The 23,372-nt window shown below is 45.8% G+C and overlaps 1 protein-coding gene across 1 annotated transcript in view; it reads right to left on the bottom strand.

Annotated features, from left to right (window-relative positions):
- Window positions 1-13,539: 13,539 nt before the first annotated feature.
- Window positions 13,540-23,372, bottom strand: part of LOC311103049 (protein ELYS-like) — a 29,643-nt gene continuing 19,810 nt past the window's right edge. The window contains exons 23-36 of the mRNA XM_084144553.1: window positions 22,821-22,952; window positions 22,419-22,566; window positions 21,975-22,125; window positions 21,709-21,816; window positions 21,345-21,504; window positions 20,834-21,040; window positions 19,756-20,701; window positions 19,132-19,237; window positions 18,924-19,048; window positions 18,398-18,672; window positions 16,169-18,227; window positions 15,885-15,982; window positions 15,511-15,590; window positions 13,540-15,315 (exon numbers count right to left, since the gene is read on the bottom strand). Of these exons, the coding sequence (XP_084000679.1) occupies window positions 15,126-15,315; window positions 15,511-15,590; window positions 15,885-15,982; window positions 16,169-18,227; window positions 18,398-18,672; window positions 18,924-19,048; window positions 19,132-19,237; window positions 19,756-20,701; window positions 20,834-21,040; window positions 21,345-21,504; window positions 21,709-21,816; window positions 21,975-22,125; window positions 22,419-22,566; window positions 22,821-22,952 (4,785 nt within the window). The 3' untranslated portion in view covers window positions 13,540-15,125. The remainder of the gene's footprint in view (window positions 15,316-15,510; window positions 15,591-15,884; window positions 15,983-16,168; window positions 18,228-18,397; window positions 18,673-18,923; window positions 19,049-19,131; window positions 19,238-19,755; window positions 20,702-20,833; window positions 21,041-21,344; window positions 21,505-21,708; window positions 21,817-21,974; window positions 22,126-22,418; window positions 22,567-22,820; window positions 22,953-23,372) is intronic.

The following is a 23,372-nucleotide window of genomic DNA, read 5'->3' as shown; positions in this document are numbered from 1 at the left end:
AAGAACCAGACAGGTGAAATAGATATCCTGAAAGACATCATCCATGTTGCTTTCATCAAGTCTGTATTTTCAGATGAAGGAGCGGAGACGGGGAGAGGAGACCACTTCAGACTATTGAGATGCAGCGCAGGGGAGTAGCTAAGTAACCTGAGTAGCCAGGTGATCACTTTCACTCTGCATCTCCCTTTATGAATTATACACAGACCCAGTGCCTTTTATAAAGGAAATCTACACACAGCCTTTTATGAAGGCAACAGACACACAGCCTTTTATAAAGGAAGATTACAGACACACACACAGAAACCTTTATAAAGGAAGATTACAAACACACACAGTTGACTTTTGTCATCATATGAGCCAATATTAACGCTCCCCCGCCCCCTCATCAGTGGAGGCTGCTGAGGGGAGGACGGCTCATAATAATGTCTGGAACGGAGTTAATGGAATGGCATCAAACACATTGAAACCATGTGTTTGATGTATTTGATACCATTCCATCGATTCCTCTCCAGCCATTACCATGAGCCCGTTCTCCCCAATTAAGGTGCCACCAACTTCCTGTGCCCCTCATAGTAGCCATCAGTCCTATACTGCCATGGCATAATTCTATTAAACAAAGCATCTCAGAAAAGGTCCTAGGAATCCTGTTCAAACCTGTTTTAACCTCTTAAGGATCAGACCCTTCTTTTCAATTTCTGCCTAAAATGACATACCCAAATCTAACTGCCTCAGGACCTGAAGCAAGGATATGCATATTCTTGGTACTATTTGAAAGGAAACACTTTGAAGTTTGTGGAAATTAATGTAGGAGAACATAACACAATAGATCTGGTAAAAGATAAAACAAAACAAAAAAAACATACGTGTTCTGTTTTTATGTTTGTTGCATCATGTTTGACATGAAAACGAAAAGCCATACATTCAGATAGGAATCCAGAGGGAAACAGTGTATGTGCAAAGTTTCAGACTGATACCTTCAAGAATGAGGGAGCTACATAACATTTAGTATGAAGTCACCCAGGTGTCCCTCACGAGTTTGCCCAAATATACCCAAATGGCCTCCAAGTGGCCGAATTGGTAAATTGATACAACTATAGAGAACATACAAAAATGCTATGGTAATAAAAAATACAAGTTTACACACTCCCAGGAATGTCATACATGATGGATCATTAGCTTCCCTACATAAAAGGTACTAACAGGAGACGCGACGAGAATGCTGATCCAATGCCTCCCAACACATAAGTGAACTATTTAAAACTCCCAGCTCAGAGTAGGTTTTAGGATGATGTTAAGACATTGCCCAGACAAGATCTAAGCCAGGAGTATAATAAATTCATAAAAGTTTATCTTTGCTGATAATCATGACAGTTTGAGGTACCGCAAAGGATTGATAGTGATGACGCTCATGGACATTGTTGCAAATGATGGGGAATAACCAATCGCGATGAGGCATCGCCAGCTGTGAACTCTATAGGCAACACGCTTCAGACAACCATGGTGAATGTGACTGTACGTAAATCAAATGTTGCAATGGTAAAAAGTTTGATATCATTTTCACCTGGCACGATCAATTTGCCTACTCTTAATTACTGCCTAATATGTTGGTATTGTGGTGGAAATTCAACACCAGGGACACTTGCAGTCATTCTTATATGAATCACTCTTTATTTGTCAGCTAGCTGGAGAGGTTCCATTAAACTTAATGCACCATAGTGAATGTCTGTCAGAAGCTCCGCTGGGGCAGTCTCAGCAGTTGCCTTATATAAGGCTATACACAGAAAAGTTATACAGTGGGGAAAAAAGTATTTAGTCAGCCACCAATTGTGCAAGTTCTCCCACTTAAAAAGATGAGAGAGGCCTGTAATTTTCATCATAGGTACACGTCAACTATGACAGACAAAATGAGAAAAAAAATCCAGAAAATCACATTGTAGGATTTTTAATGAATTTATTTGCAAATTATGGTGGAAAATAAGTATTTGGTCAATAACAAAAGTTTCTCAATACTTTGTTGTATACCCTTTGTTGGCAATGACACAGGTCAAACGTTTTCTGTAAGTCTTCACAAGGTTTTCACACACTGTTGCTGGTATTTTGGCCCATTCCTCCATGCAGATCTCCTTTAGAGCAGTGATGTTTTGGGCCTGTCGCTGGGCAACACAGACTTTCAACTCCCTCCAAAGATTTTCTATGGGGTTGAGATCTGGAGACTGGCTAGGCCACTCCAGGACCTTGAAATGCTTCTTACGAAGCCACTCCTTCGTTGCCCGGGCGGTGTGTTTGGGATCATTGTCATGCTGAAAGACCCAGCCACGTTTCATCTTCAATGCCCTTGCTGATGGAAGGAGGTTTTCACTCAAAATCTCACGATACATGGCCCCATTCATTCTTTCCTTTACACGGATCAGTCGTCCTGGTCCCTTTGCAGAAAAACAGCCCCAAAGCATGATGTTTCCACCCCCATGCTTCACAGTAGGTATGGTGTTATTTGGATGCAACTCAGCATTCTTTGTCCTCCAAACACGACGAGTTGAGTTTTTACCTAAAAGTTATATTTTGGTTTCATCTGACCATATGACATTCTCCCAATCCTCTTCTGGATCATCCAAATGCACTCTAGCAAACTTCAGACGGGCCTGGACATGTACTGGCTTAAGCAGGGGGACACGTCTGGCACTGCAGGATTTGAGTCCCTGGCAGCGTAGTGTGTTACTGATGGTAGGCTTTGTTACTTTGGTCCCAGCTCTCTGCAGGTCATTCACTAGGTCCCCCCGTGTGGTTCTGGGATTTTTGCTCACCGTTCTTGTGATCATTTTGACCCCACGGGGTGAGATCTTGCGTGGAGCCCCAGATCGAGGGAGATTATCAGTGGTCTTGTATGTCTTCCATTTCCTAATAATTGCTCCCACAGTTGATTTCTTCAAACCAAGCTGCTTACCTATTGCAGATTAAGTCTTCCCAGCCTGGTGCAGGTCTACAATTTTGTTTCTGGTGTCCTTTGACAGCTCTTTGGTCTTGGCCATAGTGGAGTTTGGAGTGTGACTGTTTGAGGTTGTGGACAGGTGTCTTTTATACTGATAACAAGTTCAAACAGGTGCCATTAATACAGGTAACGAGTGGAGGATAGAGGAGCCTCTTAAAGAAGAAGTTACAGGTCTGTGAGAGCCAGAAATCTTGCCTGTTTGTAGGTGACCAAATACTTATTTTCCACCATAATTTGCAAATAAATTCATTAAAAATCCTACAATGTGATTTTCTGGAGAAAAAAAATCTCAATTTGTCTGTCATAGTTGACGTGTACCTATGATGAAAATTACAGGCCTCTCTCATCTTTTTAAGTGGGGGAACTTGCACAATTGGTGGCTGACTAAATACTTTTTTCCCCCACTGTATTTGCATGATTTAGCATAATTAATTCATCATTACCGGTGGCTCGCACATATGACTGACCAATACCTCACGAGGCTCTCTCTCTCTCCAAGTTGAGACCTTGAAACTGAAATACCTTGGTTGTTCCCATAGCAATATTCTGGGCGTACTGCCAAGTTGAGGATCAGTGATAGTGAGGATTCCTCCATACACGATCAGTCAGTCACCTGCATGAACCCATCTAATTGGTTACAAGAAGTAGCATTGATTTTGATACACAAACATACAATTTCCCTTACATTCCCTCATCTTGTCACTGTGATAATTATCGTACAATTTTAATGTAAGCATTAGATTATAGCGTCTATGAAAATATTTATATTAAAGTAAGTGAAATCAACACATAAAACCAGACACTTCATCCTTTCAAACCCTTCAATCTGGGTTTTACAATCTAAAATACACACATATACACAAGGGGTGTGTAGACTCAGAGGTGACTAAATCTCTCAATCTTTAACCATTGTTTACATAGTTCTTACCGCAATCGGGTTGCAGTGACATCTGTTCTGAACCAACTGTCCGCGAGACTAGTCAAAAAATTAAACAAATCTGCTTGGGCCTTCTAAACTAGTCAAACAAAAACAACCTTCAATTCTCACTCATTGTCCTTATCTACAGGGGGAAAAGGAAGCTCATCCAGTGTGGGCAACTTATCAGTCTCACCATCCTCTTGAGGAGCATTAAACATAATGGCTGCCGAAACTTTCCCAGCTAGGGAGGCACAAATAGCCTTACAACATGTTAGTAGTACAATTAAACAGACTAAGCAAAAAACACATGCTGCAGCCCATTGGGCAATCTGGGATCCCCAACTTCCAAACAGATATTTCAACCAAGTTGCAAGCGTCCACATGGGCTGTGGGGAATTGTTCTTAGCCACACTGGCAATGTATTCGGCAAGATCGGTAAGATTATAGCACCGATCTGGGACAAATTATTGCACAAGTGCCCCCTTTACCTGACAAAATATACTCAAGAGCCTCTCTGTTTTTCATTTAACTGTTCCAGGGCATTTCGAGTAGCATTGCCAATTTCCTCTACGTGTTTAGAGATATCACAAATGTGATCTAGGGCACATGCATCTCCATACCCTGGAAGAAACACACCAAAGAACCTGGAGGTAGGTGCCCGGATGTGAGTGATTGTCACGACTTCAGCCGAGGCTGCCCCCCCTCCTGGTTCGGGCAGGCTTCGGCGTTCATCGTCACCGGAGTACTAGCTACTGCCGATCCCATTCTCATCACTCCACTTGTCATGTCTTGTCAATCACACACACATGGTGCTCATTCCCCTAATTAGTATGTGTATAAGTGTTCCCTCTGTTCCCCTTGTCTTTGTGAGTGATTGTTTGTTGTGAGAGCGTGTAGCTCAGTTGAGCTACTATACTTCGTGTTTATGCCAAGGTGGATGTTTTCCCTTTTCATTTTGACGCTTGGAGCGTTGGATTATGTAAACGGAATAAACTCTGGACTTCGTTATTTTACCTCCTGCGCCTGACTCCTTCCTTCACACCTCGTCACAGTGATGTCTGCAGAGAACTCTTATCTCTCCTCATTCCAGAAGGTTTGTAGTTTCTAAACAGAGCCTTCAGACTCTTAGTATTGTTTGGAACGGTTCTCATAGCTGTCACCACAAACCAAACAGTACAACTACCTCCTCAGTTCAGGGGCAGGCTATAGTAAGCCATTTTTCCACACAACCAATGGGTGCCATTTGGGGCTCCTCCCAAAGGGATAAGAACATTATAGACTGAAATACCATAAGTAACATTACCAGGTTCCCCAGTGTCGGCATTGTTAACAGTTAACTTACAGGTATTGGACCCGTTGTAATACATTGTACAATTACATTCTAGTTCACCCAAATGATTACTTCCTAATACACCAAGGGGCTGTCATCACTCCTGTTACTGAGATGGGTGGGAGTAAAGTATTATCTGGCCTAGCAAACGACGGTGGGCCTATGTGGTTGTATAATGCAGAAAAACGTCATGGGGTCAGGGTTACGTGGCATCTCTACTAGGAATGGTAAGTCCATTTGTATAGTCAGATTTAGCCCTTTGGGAACTCCCACAAGTGGTAAACCTGCTCCTACCTTAACTGGTTCAACCCACACAACCAACACTCCTTTTGTCCAGATGTAAGATTAGCAACCATTTCTGTTCTAGAGAGGAACAGATTGTCCTCATGGTTATGAGGGCCCAGCAGGAATCTCCTTCTCCGATGATCATCTACTTCTGGGCCACTACTCCGAACCGGCGTTGGCCCCTTTGGTTCGGGACTTATCTCACCCTCTGTCAGGTTTCCAACAAGAGGACAACCTACTGTTCTTATTAGTACTCCTGTGCTAATGCAGAGGAGGGTCACACTGCACCACCGGAACTGGCGAGGCCCCATCTTCTCCTGGATCAGGAACTCATCTGCAGTGCGACACGTGGATCCAGGTATCTCTCTCAGCAACCTTCACCGAAGTGGGGGTGGTCAGAAGAATTTGGTACAGCCCTCTCCAATGGGGGTCCTTCCAACTCTTGCTCCTGAAGTCTTTGACCACCATGAAATCACCTGGGCTCAAACAGTGCTCAGCTCCACCTGCCAAGTTCGGCAAAGACTCCTTCACTCAAGGAAAGAGAGTCTTAAGAACACTGTTAAGGTTGACACAATACTCAACCATGTCTTCCTCCATTCCTTGCAGGGACAACCTGTTCTGGGCGAAGGGTGTATTCATCTTTCGCATGGGACGGCCAGTCAGCACCTCGTGTGGAGAGAGACCAGTGACTGTATGGGATCTGCCTCTCATACTCATCAGTGCCAATGGAAGCACGTTCACCCATGTCAGGCTTGTTTCACCAATCAATTTGACTCATTTAATTTTCTCTCTTTTATCGCCCCCCCCCCCCCCCAGTTTGAGGATGATAGGCACAATGTGTTCTCAAATCAATCTGCAAAGCCTCTGACAGGGACTGGACAATCTCATTCACAAAATGTTGACCATTGTCGGAAGAGATTTTTGATGGCAGACCCCACCTGGGTATGATCTCTCTCTCACGAGTGCTTTCGCCACAGCAACCGCTGTGGCTCTCCTGCAAGGGAAAGCTTCAATCCATTTAGAAAACATGTCAACAATCACCAAACAATACTCTTTCCCCTCCCAAGGGGTCAACTCAATGAAGTCCATCATTAAGTGCTCAAAAGGTCCTTCAGGCCTTGGATGGGACGCAGGGGATACTGAAATGCCGCGTCCATTATTATTAGTCATGCAAATCAAACATTTCTTGCAGACATTTTCTGCAAACACAGTAAAACCTACTGTACACCAAGATTCATTTACAAGATCCACCATCCCTCCTCTTGACCAAGTACAACGGAGCATGGCTAGTCTGCTCCACTCATCCAGCCATACACCCAAGGCGTCTTTACGACAGCACCCAGCCCACTTCCGTCTCTCTGACTCATCAGTCGTTGCCTGCAAAGCAACAACGTCATCAACAGAGAAAGGGTTGGTGGGAGCTGGAACTGCTACCATCTGTAGGAGTGGGGAAACAGAAGAGGAAGCAGTCAATTTAGCTGCATGGTCAGCTTTATCGTTCCCCAGAGAAATGTTGTCGTTAGAGGAAGAATGTGCTTGACACTTGATTATAGAAACAGAGGAGGGTAGCTGGACAGCCTGTAAGAGAGACGAAACAAGGTTACTGTGTGCAATCTGTTTTCCAGATGAGGTCAAAAAACCTCTATTCTTCCACAATGTTCCAAAATCATATCTGCTATCAGTGTAAATGTTAACAGAGCTGTCGTTCCCAAAATACAAGCTCTAGTCAGGCCAAAAAGTTCTGCCACCTGGGCTGATATGTGTGAAGGGAGTCGAGCACTCTCCACAGTATCCAAAACAGCCACAACAGCATAACCAACTAATTGATCCCCTTTTTCATTTCTCTGGGCAGACCCAGCTACAAACATACAAACAACAGTCTGGATTGTCTGACGGGGTGTCTCTCAAGTCCAATCTAGGGCTACAGTCAATTTCGATAGCTACGTCACCCTCAAGCTTCTTTTTGGGGGATTTCTTTTTATCCTTCTTATCTTTTCTGCTTTTTCCTTTGTTGCCGTCCTCACTGCTGCTCCTTTTATCTTCGTCTTGGCTACTTTCTTCTTCACTGATGTCATTCTTCCTGCTTGCACTCCTTAATTTGCCTCTTGTTTCTCTACTTTCTTATTTTCTCTTACGTTTATCCAGTTATTTTCTGAGCTCTTCTAGCTCCTCTTCTTCACTCTCCCTCTTCTCTGTTCCTCTCTGCTCGTTCGCTCTGGTCCTTGTTTTTGCTGTTAGCCTTCTGTCTTCAGCTCTAGCACCTGCAGCTCCTCCAACAGCCCCTAATCCCACGGCTCCTCCACCTGGCACAGGCTCAACCCAAACTGGGTTAGGAGGGGGTGGGAGGCCACCATCTCCTTCTGCTGGTGGAGGATTTGGCAGTGGCGGATACAAGGGGGCTGCATGCAAGGGTTCCCCTCAGAGAAAGGCCAGCCAGCCAGGCTTCTTCTTTTTCTTTTTTTCATCTTCCTCTTTCTTCTCCGGTTCCACTTGCTTTACCATCAGTCCTCTTACAGCTTTATCTTTTGAATTTTCTGTTTCTCTCTCCCACTTTCTGAAATCGTCCCACTTCACTTTAACTTTCTTGTGTTTTCTTTCTTTACTTTCAAGTTGGTCTCTCACAGACTCCAGTCTTTCTGTGCTCAGTGTCCCATCAACAGGGAAATGTCCATCTGTCCATTTTGTCCAGTCTTCTGTTTGGTTCAGTACCCCCCTACCAATTGGTTTTGCCATTATACTACACAGCCCTTTTGGTTCCCAACACGGATCCTCCATCCTACTCTTACTATTTCCCTTTCCCATACTTAAACCCTTTGTTGAACTCTTTACAAAAAGACTTCCAGCTTAACACGTCATCCCACACTCACACAACTCTCACACCGAGGCTAAACCCCTGTTCAGTTAATTAGTCAAGCACACAATACTCTCATCCACATTCACTTAGTACTATACTATTCCCAAACACACTCAGTAATCTCCCTTATTACTCGTCGTTACCTCCTATGCATACATATGTATCTTCTGCGGTTCCTCTATAGTCTCCATAGTCGCCATAGTCTGTAGAGTGTATATATAGTCTCCTGTATCTACAGTCTCTCAGTGTCTATAGTCTCAGTAGTCTATGTAGTCCATAGTCTACAGTATCTATACTCTCTACAGTATCGATAGTCTCGCGTCTCTATAGTCTCTCAGTGTCTATAGTCTCAGTAGTTTATGTAGTCATAAATGCTATAGTCTCTATAGACTCTATAGTCTTGCCGCTTCCCATACATACAGAATAGCACGTTATGCTATTCTCAGTGATTCCCCGACCACATAGACACTTCTCATCAATGCCTAAAATAACACCTTGTGCTTTTATCAGTGGTTCTCAGACCACGTAGATACTTCTCATATAAATGCCTACAGACAATTGTCAGTGGGGCCTCTCCTGCCCTCACTCTAGCATTCTCCTAAGACTATGGACAATTGTCAGTGGGACCTCTCCTGCCCTCACTCTAGCCTTCTCCTAAGACTAGTTCTAGCCTTCTTCTAAGACTAGTGGTACCCTTCTTCTACATCTTTATGTTACATTTGATTGGTTTTATCATTTTTATTTTATTTTTATACAAATTCATTTAAATTGACTTACTGATATTCAGTAGACGAGGTTTGCAGATCAGGTATCTTCCCCCGGGCAGCTCACAGTAAAAGTCTGGTCTGGGCAGGTCCACGTCGTCTTTGGTCAGATGGGAATTTCCCTTGCACGCCTTCACACGGAATGCGTCACATGTGTTCCCTCGCAGACCTTCACTGGGGATGCTCCACAGATAGAATCACAGATCGTGACGCCAGATTGTGGTGGAAATTCAACACCAGGGACACCTGCAGTCAATATTAAATCACAGGTTCCAACAAACATAATGCACCATAGTGAATGTCTGTCAGAAGCTCTGCTGGGGCAGTCTCAGCAGTTACCTTATATATGGCTATACACAGAAAAGTTATATTTGCATTATTTAGCATAATTATTTCATAATTACCGGTGGCTCGCACGTGACTGACCAATACCTCAAGAGGCTCTCTCTCTCTCCAAGTTGAGACCATAGCAATATTCTGAGCGTACTGCCAAGTTGAGGATCAGTGATAGTGAGGATTCCTCCATGACATACACGATCAGTCAGTCACCTGCATGAACCCATCTAATTGGTTACAAGAAGTAGCATTGATTTTGATAAACAAACATACAATACTTTTTCTTTTTTACCAAAGTTTGGGAAACCCTGCCCTAGATGCCTTGAATTGCCCAATTTATAGGCATTCCCAATTTAGACATATTCTTTAACAACGTGATGTTATTCTCCAAATGGATAACATGAAATAACACGATGAAGGTAATTAAATAATCAAAAGAAAAACATGTATTAGCCTTGTGGTTATAAGTATTTAGGCATATAATTGTGAAATAGGCCTCATGTGAAATCATTGTCAAAAGCGCAAGAGATACTAATACATGTATGTCTAGATTATTAGTAAAAAGACAGGTACTGCTGATAATACTGCCATTGTCGCCAAGGCAGAGGACATGTGTACAGTACCAGTCAAAAGTTTGGACACACCTACTCATTCAAGGGTTTTTCTTTATTTTTTACTATTTTCTACATTGTAGAATAATACTGAAGACATCAAAACTATGAAATAACACATATGGAATCATGTAGTAACCAAGAAAGTGTTAAACAAATCAAACTATATATTTTAGATTCTTCAAAGTAGCCACCCTTTGCCTTAATGACAGCTTTGCACACTCTTGGCATTCTCTCAACCAGCTTCACCTGGAATGCTTTTCCAACAGTCTTGAAGGAGTTCCCACATATGCTGAGCACTTGTTGGCTGCTTTTCCTTCACTCTGCAGTCAAACTCATCCCAATCCATCTCAATTGGGTTGAGGTCGGGTGATGGTGGAGGCCAGGTCATCTGATGCAGCACTCCATCACTCTCCTTGGTCAAATAGCCCTTACACAGCCTGGAGGTGTGTTTTGGGTCATTGTCCTGTTGAAAAACAAATGATACTCCCACTAAGCGCAAACCAGATGGGATGGCGTATCGCTTCAGAATGCTGTGGTAGCCATAATGGTTAAGTGTGCCTTGAATTCTAAATAAATCACAGACAGTGTCATCAGCAAAGCACCCCCACACCATCACACCTCCTCCATGCTTCACAGTGGGAACCACACATGCAGAGATCATCCGTTCACCTACTCCGCGTCTCACAACGACACAGTGGTTGGAACCCAAAATCTCAAATTTGGACTCATCAGACCAAAGGACAGATTTCCACCGGTCTAATGTCCATTGCTCGTGTTTCTTGGCCCAAGCAAGTCTCTTCTTCTTATTGGTGTCCTTTAGTAGTGGTTTCTTTCCATGAAGGCCTGATTCACGCAGTCTCCTCTGAACAGTTGATGTTGAGATGTGTCTATTACTTGAACCCTGTGAAGCATTTATTTGGGCTGCAATCTGATGTGCAGTTAACTCTAATGAGCGTATTCTCTGCAGCAGAGGTAACTCTGAGTCTTTTCATAGTGCCTGATGGTTTTTGCAACTGCACTTGAAGAAACGTAAAGTTTAAAAAGTCCTTGAAATGTTCCGGATTGATTGACCTTCATGTCTTAAAGTAATGATGGACTGTCATTTCTCTTTGCTTATTTGAGCTGTTCTTGCCATAATATGGACTTGGTCTTTTACCAAATAGGGCTATCTTCTGTATACCACCCCTACCTTGTCACAACACAACTGATTGGCTCAAACTCATTAAGGAAAGAAATTCCACAAATTAACTTTTAACAAGGCACACCTGTTAATTGAAATGCATTCCAGGTGACTACCTCATGAAGCTGGTTGAGAGAATGCCAAGAGTGTGCAAAGCTGTCATCAAGGCAAAGGGTAGCTACTTTGAAGAACCTCAAATATTAAATATATTTTGATTTGTTTAACGCTAATTTGGTTACTACATGATTCCATATGTGTTATTTCTTAGTTTTGATGTCTTCACTATTATTCTACAATGTAGAAAATAGTAAAAAATAAAGAAAAACCCTTGAATGAGTAGGTGTGTCCAAACTTTTGACTGGCACTGTATGTGTAGCCCACGTATCTGACGCCCACGCTCGGATGCTTTCTCCGGTGAGATAGTTTCAGCCTCTTACGAATTGAAGGAAAGTTGGCAGGTGCACAGTCCACTGTTCGGATGCTGGAATTATTTTGGATGAACGTGCGAAGGTAACCTACTTTTTGAAGTGACAATCAGATAAAAACATAATGACCGGTTGTTTTCATGGCACATTAAAAGGTAATACATTTTTACAGTTAAATTACATATAAAACCCATTTAAAAAATAGGTGGGGGGGCGGGACCTCCAAATCCCTAAGTCTGCCCCTGCTCATGAGGTCTCCTAAATATGTGTTAACTAGGTGGGAATCTTATGGCTAAAGAGGCTTTATGCATAGCTTTTATTTTGACCCATAAGATTAGGAGTAAATTGTCTCTATTCTCAGCATTTATGACCAATTTCCTACTCTGAGACACTTTGTGGATACAGTCCCAGGGCTCATGATTGGCCCCTTTGCTCTCATGTAAAACCTCTAGCTAGACCTGACCCTGATCTTAATTGTTCATAAGTCCATAGCTAGGTCTCCATCCAATTGGTGACAGATTTTCATGCGAATATTCTAAAATCGGCATAATTTTTTTGGCATATTCCCACCAGAGATATTTCTATCAAATTGACTTGTTGCGGATAAAAGGCTATACGTGATGACATAGTGCACATAAAAATACCTTTTGCTGTTAAATTCCCATGTACCGAATAAAAAATACAAGTTTAATGAGTTTATCACATTTTCAACTCTACTGATGGTTTTCTCACCCCCCAAAAAATTGCGTTATATAGAGAGTGTGCCCACTCGACAGATAGCAGATACAGTGCGGGTATACCCTACATGAGATTATGGACAAAAGAGCAAGATTTTTTTCAAACGACAGCCAAGCATCGATGATGTCACCAGAATAAGAACCTCGACATTTATTGGAAAGGAGCATCAAGCTCACCACCTTTCACTTTTACCACCCTGTGAAGTTCATAATTTATTTAATTAGTGTCCTAATAAACTGCATGCTTTCCCGACGAGTTGTAGTAGGAGGACCACACGTCATCGCGTGCGTGACTCAAAGTTACTTTGATATGGTTATTCTATCAATATTTGCGCATAAAAGCACTTCCACCGACATTTCTCGCATAATACATTTTACCGACACAAAAAGATCCCACCCTGTCTAGTGTGTTTTGTTTTGTCCACATTTAGAAAGTTTACCGACAAATGTCTGTTTACATCAGGCCCGTCATGACATTTTTTTACCAACATGTACTTTACTCGCATAAAGGTTAGATGGAAACCTGGTTAGTGTGACAATTCAAATACTTGTGTCCCACTACTAAATGTACACAATCAAGGTTACTAGCCATCCAGGATCCAGTCTTAGTACATGCTGCTTAGTGCTTACTGGCAATAGCAGAACATTGGACAGAGACAAGAACTCCAGTCTTGAAGAGCAACAAAAAACAAAAAAACGACTTCTCTAGTTGAAAACTGCCTATGTGTCATTGGTAAATCAGAAACATTTATTCTAGTCAAAATGTACTAAAGTGTAAATAGGATTAATTTTGGTCAAAGTCAGTCATCAAAAACTGAGATTTGCGAGATTATTACAAGAAAGAAAAGGTATGTCATGGAATGAAGGGCACATCAATTCTTTGGGTTGGGTTTATTTAAATTCTGCCCACATACCCACAGCACCCAAGTAATCATTAATTCAGAGCGCTGCTGCATGCAACCCGATTGTAATGCTCAGCACACTGACCCTTTGGCGCTAGCTAGGGACCATCAGTAAATTACAGTGTACATGGGATAGTATTTAAACATTTCAATAGCTCCAAATGTTTGACAAAACCTCAAACAAACTATACATTGTAGAAATTCATATACAAATATTGAAAGCATTTAATGAGAACTAAAAAAGTGTGCAACATGAAAATATTGTCCCGTTTACATTGTGTAATATATTGACGTCCCCAACTAGCCCCACAGATAGGCTATCCAAAGTCAAACCATGGTTGCACACCGGCCTGCTGAAGCTAATTGACAAAAATAAATTGTCTAGCTTGCCAGCTAGCCTAAGCTACTTCAAGACAAGACCAGGTTGGACTGTTTAAAGTTATCTAGCAGGGTGAGTGACTAACTGTGTACTGTTTTGGCAGAGTGAATGTACAAATGCTTCCCACATGCGAACACCCACATCAAAGCACGCCTCAAAGACCCAAATCTTGTTCTCAGTTGCATTTCCTAATGAGGACGATTGAAACCGAGACTAAATCAGTAAGTTCAGCCACTTTTTAATGAAATAATTAAGCTTTACCATATTGTCAAAGTAATTGAAAATAAGACATTCTACATTCATCTGAAAATAGCATTTGGCTGGTCAAATGACCTTAAAACAAGCCAACAAGCCTCATCACCCCCAGTGGATTCACTGTGCAGGTTATGTACATGTTAGTGATACAGTACATTATAGGAAGATAACCCAAACAATCCAAATTAGTGTGCATTGATCATTCGAAAAAAAGCAATGAACTTTACAAAATTGTCTTTTAAGGCTGACATTGGCAATATGATTATGAGACAAACATTGTTGAAAAGCTACAAGAGCCGGCCCTAGCCTTCTGGGGGCCCACCTCTTGACGGCAAAAAAATAAAAATAATAAAACGTTTTAGAGTCAACTTCCTGCAATTCTACACATTTTGCCCTGACTTATTTACATTAAAATGTTAGTCATTAGCAAACGCTCTTATGCCATATTAATTTAATATCTGAGTGAGAGTAACTAACCCCCAGTAAGTTGAGACCCTTATCAATAAAATTGGGGTCGGGGCCCCCTAGCGGTCTCTTAGTGGCTAGGGCCGGCTCTGCACTACAAATAAAATCAACAGATCATTCACAAGTATTCAACTTTATTCATAACATAGCAAAAGAGACCATTTACATAGCCATCAATTTATAGAAATGCACGAATTCTCCAGAAATAAAAACCAATCAGACTCTTTTTTGGTGTTCAAATACATGTCTTCCTCCCTGTAAACATGATAATAATTTATATAGAATTACTATATCAATCTCCAAAATTAAATCTGATTATTCATTTTATTAAAAATGTTCTCCACTTGTTTGTTTTTCTTCTTAAATATAAAACAGCAGGCTGCAAAAGTTCTTAAAAGAAAGAGGAGAATAAAATCACTTCCTCAGAGTAGAGTTAGTGCTTCCAGGAAGGATAAGAGTCCAGTCCACGGGTGCATCTCTATAGTCTAAAGTGGATTCCTCTCTGTCTCCTTTCCTTCATCTGCATTGATGTGTATTGGAAAGGAAATACCCAGTAGGCACCGTACTGCTTTCCCCTATCCTATTTTTCAGAGCAGTTCAGATGAAGGAAAGGAGACAAGAAGATGCACCCCCATTAGTTCTGTAAGATTCCAAGTTGACGCTGTAGTTTGTTCAGGGTGGAAATGGCATCCGATCATAGCTTCTTCCTGCGGGTGACGGGTTTGGGGAAGACGGCCTCCAGCACTCGTTTGCGGAGGTTCATCCGGGGGGCGTCGTTCTCCTCCACCACCCTCCTCCTCCTTGTGGCGCGCTCGGCCGGGCTGGGCATGGGAGAGATCAGATCCACCTTGGCTGGGGGAGGGGGCGCGGGGGCTGCTTTGGGCCTGAGGGTAAGTTAGGAAAAATAAGAGAGAAAAGGTCATCTCGTTGTGACTTTTGGAACAAACACAGCCGAGGGAGTGGGGTGGGAGCATTCACATTGCAGATGGTGTGTTATTCTGAGGACAGACAGGGGAAGAAATACACAAAACTGCTTTGAATAGAGAGAAAACAGAGGGCTGTATGTCAAGAGGACTTACTTGGTTGTGCGTCTCTTGGTTGTTCTGGTTTTAGCAGCAGCCGTCTCAATCTCCACATCGTCTCCTGATGAGTTCTTGTCCTGAGCAACAGGAAGATACACAGCAGACCAAGCTTGAATATGACTTGCAACAGCAACCTGACGTGTACCTAATGACCATGTCCCAGTTCCATTTCAACCCCTAGCGCCTTCCGTGTTCACAAATCTGAGAGAGCGGGATAGTTGAGCACAATATGGCAAAGGCACCACTAATTGTATTGGAGGGATAGCTGGAGCCATCATCATCACCATGGAGGCTATGGAGGAAAATGAAACGCGGCCAGTCCTGTGTCTTGTCTAACATTAGTCTCAGTCTAAAGGATGTTATCAACTGACCTCGTTAGCAGGGTGTGCTGCGCTGGCGTCCGGTCGCCTGGTACGAGTAACGGGTGGCGCAGACACGTCATTCTGACCGGGCGACGCTGCTCTCCTACCTGTCACAAACAAAAGGTCATGCAAAACGTAAGAGACAGCCAAAACATAAATATTCCTCTACAAAGTTTGACGTTGTGGTCTAGGCCCGGTAACTGTAAAGCGCTCTGTGACAACTGCTGATGTAAAAAGGGCTTTATAAAATACATTCGTTTGATTGATTGTGGTGAAAACGTGGAGCTCCTTACCTCTAGTTCTCCTTCGAGGTGGTGAGTAGATGAACGAGTCCCTGACAGGGCTTCCCTGGTCAGCCTCGGGCACCATCATCTCTCCCATCGGGGGTGGAGGGGGCCCCCGCTGACCCAGCGACTTGGTGCCTCTATTGGCTCGCACCATCTCTGTGATGACCAAGGTCTCGCCCACTTCCCGTTTGGCCTCCTCGTCGCGGAGTCTCTGGATGAGGGCATCGGCCACGGGCGTTCCGGAGTCCACCTCCAGCGGCGTCTCCAACAGAAGCAGGTCCTCCTCCTGGTGGTTCCACAGACTGCTCCTGGTTGGTCGACAGAACGACACAGGGGCGTCTTTCGTCTTCTCAGCGGTGCCTTCAACCCTCGTCTTCCTACGGCTGCGGGGAGGGGTCACGGTGAACACTTCCTCTTCCTGGGTGAAGAGGGCGAGGGTCACGCCCCTGCGGGTCGACTTGCGGGTCACCCTGCCTGGACTGCTGGGCTGCTTTTTGTTCTCTTGCTCCTCAGGGACCGCTGGCTGAGTCTGGGTGGCTGGGGTCTTGGTTCCAGTTCGGGTCTTCCTAACGCTGCGTGTAACAGATAGCGCTGACCCCTCGCTGGCGGTTTCATCCATGGCTGTTGGTTCCTCTTCGCTCCCCACCTGGGTGTTCCTGGTCCGCCGGGTTCCCATCCTCGGAGTGGCCTTCTGTGGGGTGCGGCGTTTGGCCGGGGTGGGCTTGGATTTGACCACAGCGGCGTCTGTGATGAGGACCGAGACCTGTTCCTCTCCTTTCCTCTCCTCCTCTCTCCGAGGCTGGGGTTCTGGTTCGGCTTTCCGGGCGCTCCGTCGAGGGGTGACGGGAACTCTGGAGTCCTGGCCGTGCCGGCCACTCCTGGTGATCCGCCTGGGTGTGGCCGGGACAGTCGGCCCCGCCAGCCTCTCAGTCGGCCCCGCCAGCCTCTCGTCATCCTCTGACCCAGGCCTCTCTGGCTCCACTGAGTTGAACTTCACTGTCTTCCTCTGCATGGTGGCCCTGCCCGTCGGGGTGGACGGGGCTTTCCTGACCTCCGATGTTTCAGACACAGACTCAGGCTGGATGTTGCGAGGCTTGACAGGCTCCCTCTCCTCCCCACTTGCAGTAGAGGGCTTTGCGGTTTGAGTGGTTTCTTCTTCAAATATGGCTTCCACCTCGCTTATGGCTTCTCCCTGGGCAGGTTCATGGTTTTCTGACTGAATGGGTCCGTTGCTTTCTACCTGAGGCAGAGGCTGGTCTGCAGGGACAGAGACGGGCTCCTCCATCTCTGCCTCAGCATCCAGCTCAACGACGTCGGCCTTCATCTCCTCCTCTTCTGTTCCCTCCCTCGCTCCGCTGGGCTGCTCGTTCTCATCCAGGACTGGTGAAGGCTCTTCTGCTTCAGCTGGTTCAGAGTCAGCAGGGATCTCATCTGGCTCTGGCTTTTCTACATGGTCTGTGTCAACATCTCCAGCTGATCTGGTTGGTTCAGTCCCGGTCAGTTCGTCTTCAGCCACCGCCTCTGATGATTCAGGCAGGACGTCTGTGACTAGAGGAACATTCTCCTCCGACATGGCCTCAGTTCCACCAGTCTCTGCCTCCTTCCAGCTATTCATGATCGCCTCCATGTTGTCCATCTCAGCCCCCTGGTCCTCCTGGGGATCAGCCTCAGCCAGGGGGGTGTCCTGGTCGTCTGTGCCCAGGCAGATGACCTCCGGGTCGGCAGCAGGCTTGTCAGATGCTCCCTCTGCGGTCAGATGCTCAGTGGGTTCTAGTGGTACCTCCAATGGTACAGTGTCTGCATCCCCATCCTCAGCCTCCAGCAAAAGAGCGAAGCTGCTGTGGGCTTCAGAGGGGGGTACGTCCGGCTCACTGCCTTCTCCCACCTCGGTTAGCCCCAGGCGGACTCCGTCTGCTAGGGCCTGCCCCTGTTCCTCCAAAAGCTCCAGAGGAACCAGCAGGGTGGTGGAGGGCTTCAGCTCTGTGTAGCAGACCCCCACTCCCTCGTCTCCTCCTGCCCCCAGCCTGATCATCACCACCTCCCCGTCCATGTCATCCTCCAACATCTGTAGGGGAAACACACCGAGAGACACATGAGGACTTTGATAGAGCACAATCTAGATTAACAATCACAAAATGAGATGTTAAAAGTTGTACAACAGTCACCCACAGTATTTAGGTCTACACACTGCTTATATGCATGAGTTAGAATATCATATGACAGTCACTGCTTTACCTTTAGGTCTGCCTCTGGGGTGACCAATGAGAGCACGGCTGCGTCCTGCTCCGATAGGTCAGGCAGGAACTGGGGCTGTGGCTGTTGGGGCGGGAGCTGGTCCAGGAAGAGCGAGGGGGGCGGCAGGGGGGCTCGCTGCCTCCCGTTCCCCTGCACCTCCTCGATGATCTCCACCTCACTGCCCGAGTCCTCAGCAGGGGCGTCTGACTCCTCCTCTTCTTCATCCTCCGACACAGCACTAGAGAGTTCCTCACTGTCATTCAGGCTCACCACAGCTACAGGGAGGAGGGAAGAGATCCATCACAGAGTCACTGATACAGGACAACAGAAAGTAACAAGCTATTCTGAACATTCCACACCATTATTGGTCGTTATTGGCCCGAGAGGCGCCAACTCCACTGCCGCCAATCAGAACACATAATCCTTTGTGGTTGTAGCTTGTTCAGTTGGCCTGTGTTAGATCTCTGATCGCCTGACCTAGGGTCAAGGGGTAAAGGTCATGAGCAAGAGGTGAGAGGTCACTCACAGTCGGAGTCAGTGCTGGTGGGGTCTGACGAGGCTACGGACCCAACAGACTTCTGGGTGGTGAGGGCCGGGGGGCCGGCTATAGTGGCAGGCTCGTCCTCCTCTGCCACGTCACACTCCGGCTCACTGCACAGGGGAGAGTGGTTTAATATCAATGAATGGTTGTAAGACCATACACACCCAATGTTGTTGTTGGGATGTGTTTTTACCTGTTGAAGGAAGTCCAGTTGTCAGAAGTCTCGTGGATGCCCGAGTGGGTCAGGGGCGGAGACAGGTCGTTGCCAAACAGATGGCACTCCACAAACTCGTCCAGATCTACAAGGAGGGAGGGAGGGAGCGTGGGGGTGGGTCAACAAGGTCATCATCATTATGCATATGTTTAAAATCAACTGCATCAGGATCAGTCTTCCCTGTGAATAACTCATCTAAGCTTCATATCCGATGTTGTCAGGTATAGCTTTGTCAGCTTTTCCCACTGTGGTTATATCAGATTTCCCTGCAATGAGCTCCACTCACAGGCCCTCTACACATGATCAAAGTAAAAATCACTTCAAATGGCTTGTACAGTGTGGAAGCTCTAAACTGTGCAAGAAACCATTAACGTTTTTGATCGTCTTGGGTCATTTTAACCCATCCCTCCAATTGACAACCTCAACCTTGTGCTGAATGCACGCTCAATTTGGGTGTTCCCTTTGCCTCAGACTACTCCTGGGAGAAGAATTTGACACACTATATATTCACAGAGCTGAAACTAAGCAGGACATGAATGCAATGTTTTTAATTTGGCCACTGGAGTGGCTGTAAGATCTTCCTAAAGGGGGTGGAACCCTCACCTGTATGTTCCATTGCTTCTACGGATTCTGTGGCTTCCACTGATTCCATGGCTTCCACAGGTTCCAAAGGTTCAATTGGTGCAGTGGGTTGTGATTCATCCTCTTTAGGAGTCTCCTCCTCCACCACCACCACCACCTCTGGCAGCTCTGCAGTCTCCACCTCAGGCTCAGGGTTGGGCTTCTCATTCTGGCCAAGGTTAAGTTCCTCAACCACTTCCGTGTCAGGAGTCAGTTCTACTTCCTGTGTGAGCCTTGGTTCCGCTACAATTTCCTCATCCTGTTTAGCCTCAGGCTTTTCTTGTTTGGGGCTGACCTCCATCTCCTCTACTTCCTGGTCTGGCTCCTGATCTACAGCCACTTCCTCTTGGTTGTTGACTGCCTCTTCCTTTACTTCCTGGTCCTCTTCCTGCCCTTCCTCCACAGACAGGAAGAGAGTTGGCTCATTGGCTGCTGTAGGCTGCATTTCCTCCTGTGGGGGCTGGACTTCTGGTTCTGCTGGAGTTTTGAGGTTAACCACCACTTCCTCCTCATCTATGACCTCATTGGCTAGCTGTTTAAGCTCCTCTTCGTTCTCCAGGTCTTCAGGGAGAGGTGCATCATGGAACTCAAGGGTGGTGTCTGTTGATAGGACAGAGGCCTGGCTAGTTTCCAGACCCAGGCTGAGTCGTCCTGGCAACATGCCCGGCAACGTGGTTAATACAACGACCTCTTGGACAGAGGAGCCACTCTCAGACTCTCCATTCTCTGGTGAGGGCTCGCGGACCGGTGGTGGGAGGAACTTCACATGTGTCACTTTCACCTCCTCCTCCTCATCCTCCTCCAACTCTTCCTCATCATCATCATCATCATCAGCAGCAGCAGCAGGGTGTGAGGTGCAGGCCGCCAGTCCAGCCTTGGGCAGTGGGGAGCCTCTGGTCAGCAGACTAATTTCATTCTCTGTTGAGATCTGTACAAAATAACAAAAATCATTAACACACAAGGGATAAGTATCTGAACGGTACATGTTTGTTTACAATAAGTAATCTCAAAATTCTACTGGTATGTTGCTAAATGAGGCCCAGCGGTCCAGGTGTCTTACCCCATTGCTCCAGCGGAGGGGGCCCCTCTCTGACATGGCCATCTCCTCGATGAAGGTGATGCGGCTCTCCTTGGGGCGCGGTGGGGGGGTGACAGAGCGCCCAAGGGAGGCAGTGGGGGTGGCCACGGGGGTGGGGCGCAAGCTGCTCCTCAGAATAGATTGGGGGGTGAAGGCCGAGAACACAGGGCCAGACGCCGCCAGCGCTCGCTACGGGAAGAGAACACAACCATGCAGACAGTCAGTGGGGTTCAAACACAAACAAATTATTTCAAATGGAGGAAACGTTACAATGGTATCCGACTGCAGCAGGCAGGCTCATGTCTCAGTCACAGTGGTATCCTAGACCATGTGACTTCTAGTTGGAGTTAATTTCCAACCAAGCTTGGAAATCCTATAAAACTAGGGGATGTCTGGTCACCACCGTGCCAGTGAGCGTCAACAGCGCCTTGGATGTGAGAGCCTGTGTGACAGTGGTGACAGTCGATGCCCTTCCCCTTGGTCGGTGTCTCACCTTGATCACCTGTGGGGTCTTCAGCAGACTAAGCTCGGGGGCCTTGTTGATGCTTTTGGGGGTGTTCCAGGAGGTGGCCACCCTGTGGGGCGTCAGCAGTGGTCGTGAGCCCTCTGGGGGGGTGGTCTGAGAGGAGGGGTGCACCACCATGTCCAGCAGCCTGGGGGCAGGAACAGGAGGGAAGGTTTGGAAAGCATGTCAGATTGTATCGAATCATCCCGTCACACCCCTTAATACAATAGAGTATCTTACATACAAGTACACACTTGAGAAACGTGTACATAACTAGAACTTCCACCAAAATCTCCCATTGACATCAACGTATAATGAATTTCAAGTTGGAGTTTGGCCCCGCGTGTCATACCTGGACTTCCTCTTGGAGGTCATGGTGATGGGTGTGCCCACGAAGGCCTCGGGCAGACCCCGGGAGGGGAACCGGGGGCTGGGGCACAGCACCTCTGCTGCACTGGGACTGGGTGGCATGGAGAGAGGACAACCATTCAACCAAACTGAACAGAGATACAAAAACCCAGTGGTGGAAAACCCATCTCTACCACTTACCATTCACATCTTAGTCAGAGCCAAACTAAAGGATAGGGGTGGGTTTGGGACAGGGCTGAGCGGTCTCACCTCTTGAGTGGGGAGGACTGGGGCGCGGGGTTCTCTCCCACCCACACCTCCTCGATCTTCAACAGGACGTTGTTGATGAACGCTGCTCTGGTCAGCACGTTCTCATTGGCCGACCGCTTGGCGATCGTCGACAGCGGCTGCGGTCGTGACACTGTAGGAAGAACCCACATCATTAAGGAAGTCAAGGGTCACGTTAAAAACATGCAACACATCGGCTGTATACAAAAGGAGTCAATGCATCCAAAACAGCGGCTGAAGGTCATAGTTTGTTCCACAGAATGGAATGCTTTGACACAAACACACTTGTTCCAATCCAATTCACTTGGTTGAATCCAAACAAAAGTATCATCAACATCCAATTCAAGTGTATTCTAGTCTGTTGACCACTGAAAGTGTGTCAACAGAGCAGTGTAACGAGAAGCTAGGAGGGGTGAGATCCCGTACCCTCTCTGAGGATGGTGGAGGGGTGGTGGTACGGCTTAGCTCTCTCAGTGGCCAGCTTCCTCTGGACCCGAGGGAGAACTTTCCCGTACTGGTCCAGGATAGAGTTCCTTGTGTGTGTTCTCTCCTTTAGCTTGGGATCCCTCTCATTCTGGAGAACCGATATATGAACAGAATGGAAAAATTTATGGAAATATACAGCATCACCACACTATAATGCAACCATCGTCTCAATACAACCGTAACCTGTTTGTGTTACTTTTTACTTACTTCTAACACTTGTATTGTTCTCATTCCAACTTTTTACTGCATTTCTAGTTGTATATTTGCTATGAGCATGATGAAGTGCATTAATTAATAAGAAAAGCTTTATTTGAAGGTTATTCAATGTAAATGTGTACGTACCACCATGTTCATCTTGAGGGTGTGGTTGAGCTGCAGGGCGGGGACGTAGTTAGCCTGCTGCAGGTAATGCACCATCAGAAGCTCTCTGTTGTGGAGACCCCCGGTACCCTGTAGGAACTTCTCCAAGCTCTCCTACACACACACAACATCTTCAAGGACGGGACAGGCACAACGTCTAAACACAATGACTGTCTTTTGTAATGATGAGCATGCAGCTAGCAACGCCAGGGTTCTGGGTTTGATTCACGCTGAGGCCACCAATACCAAAATGTGTGCACTCACTGCTATAAGTCACTTTGGATACAAGCGTTCGCTAAATGGTATAATATATTTAGGAAATATATAATGAACAAAAATATAAATGTAAAGTGTTGGATCCATGTTTCATGAGCTGAAATAAAAGATCCCAGAAATGTTCCATATGCTACAAAAAGCTTATTTCTCTCAAATTTTGTTCACATCCCTGTTAGTGAGCATTTCTTCTTTGCCAAGATAAACCATCCACCTGACAAGTGTGGCATATCAAGAAGCTGATTAAACAGCATGCTCATT

The sequence above is a fragment of the Coregonus lavaretus genome, assembly GCF_964263955.1.
Source record: "Coregonus lavaretus genome assembly, chromosome: 27".
Lineage (NCBI taxonomy): Eukaryota > Metazoa > Chordata > Actinopteri > Salmoniformes > Salmonidae > Coregonus > Coregonus lavaretus.
This window is presented reverse-complemented; position numbering and strand designations above follow the sequence as displayed.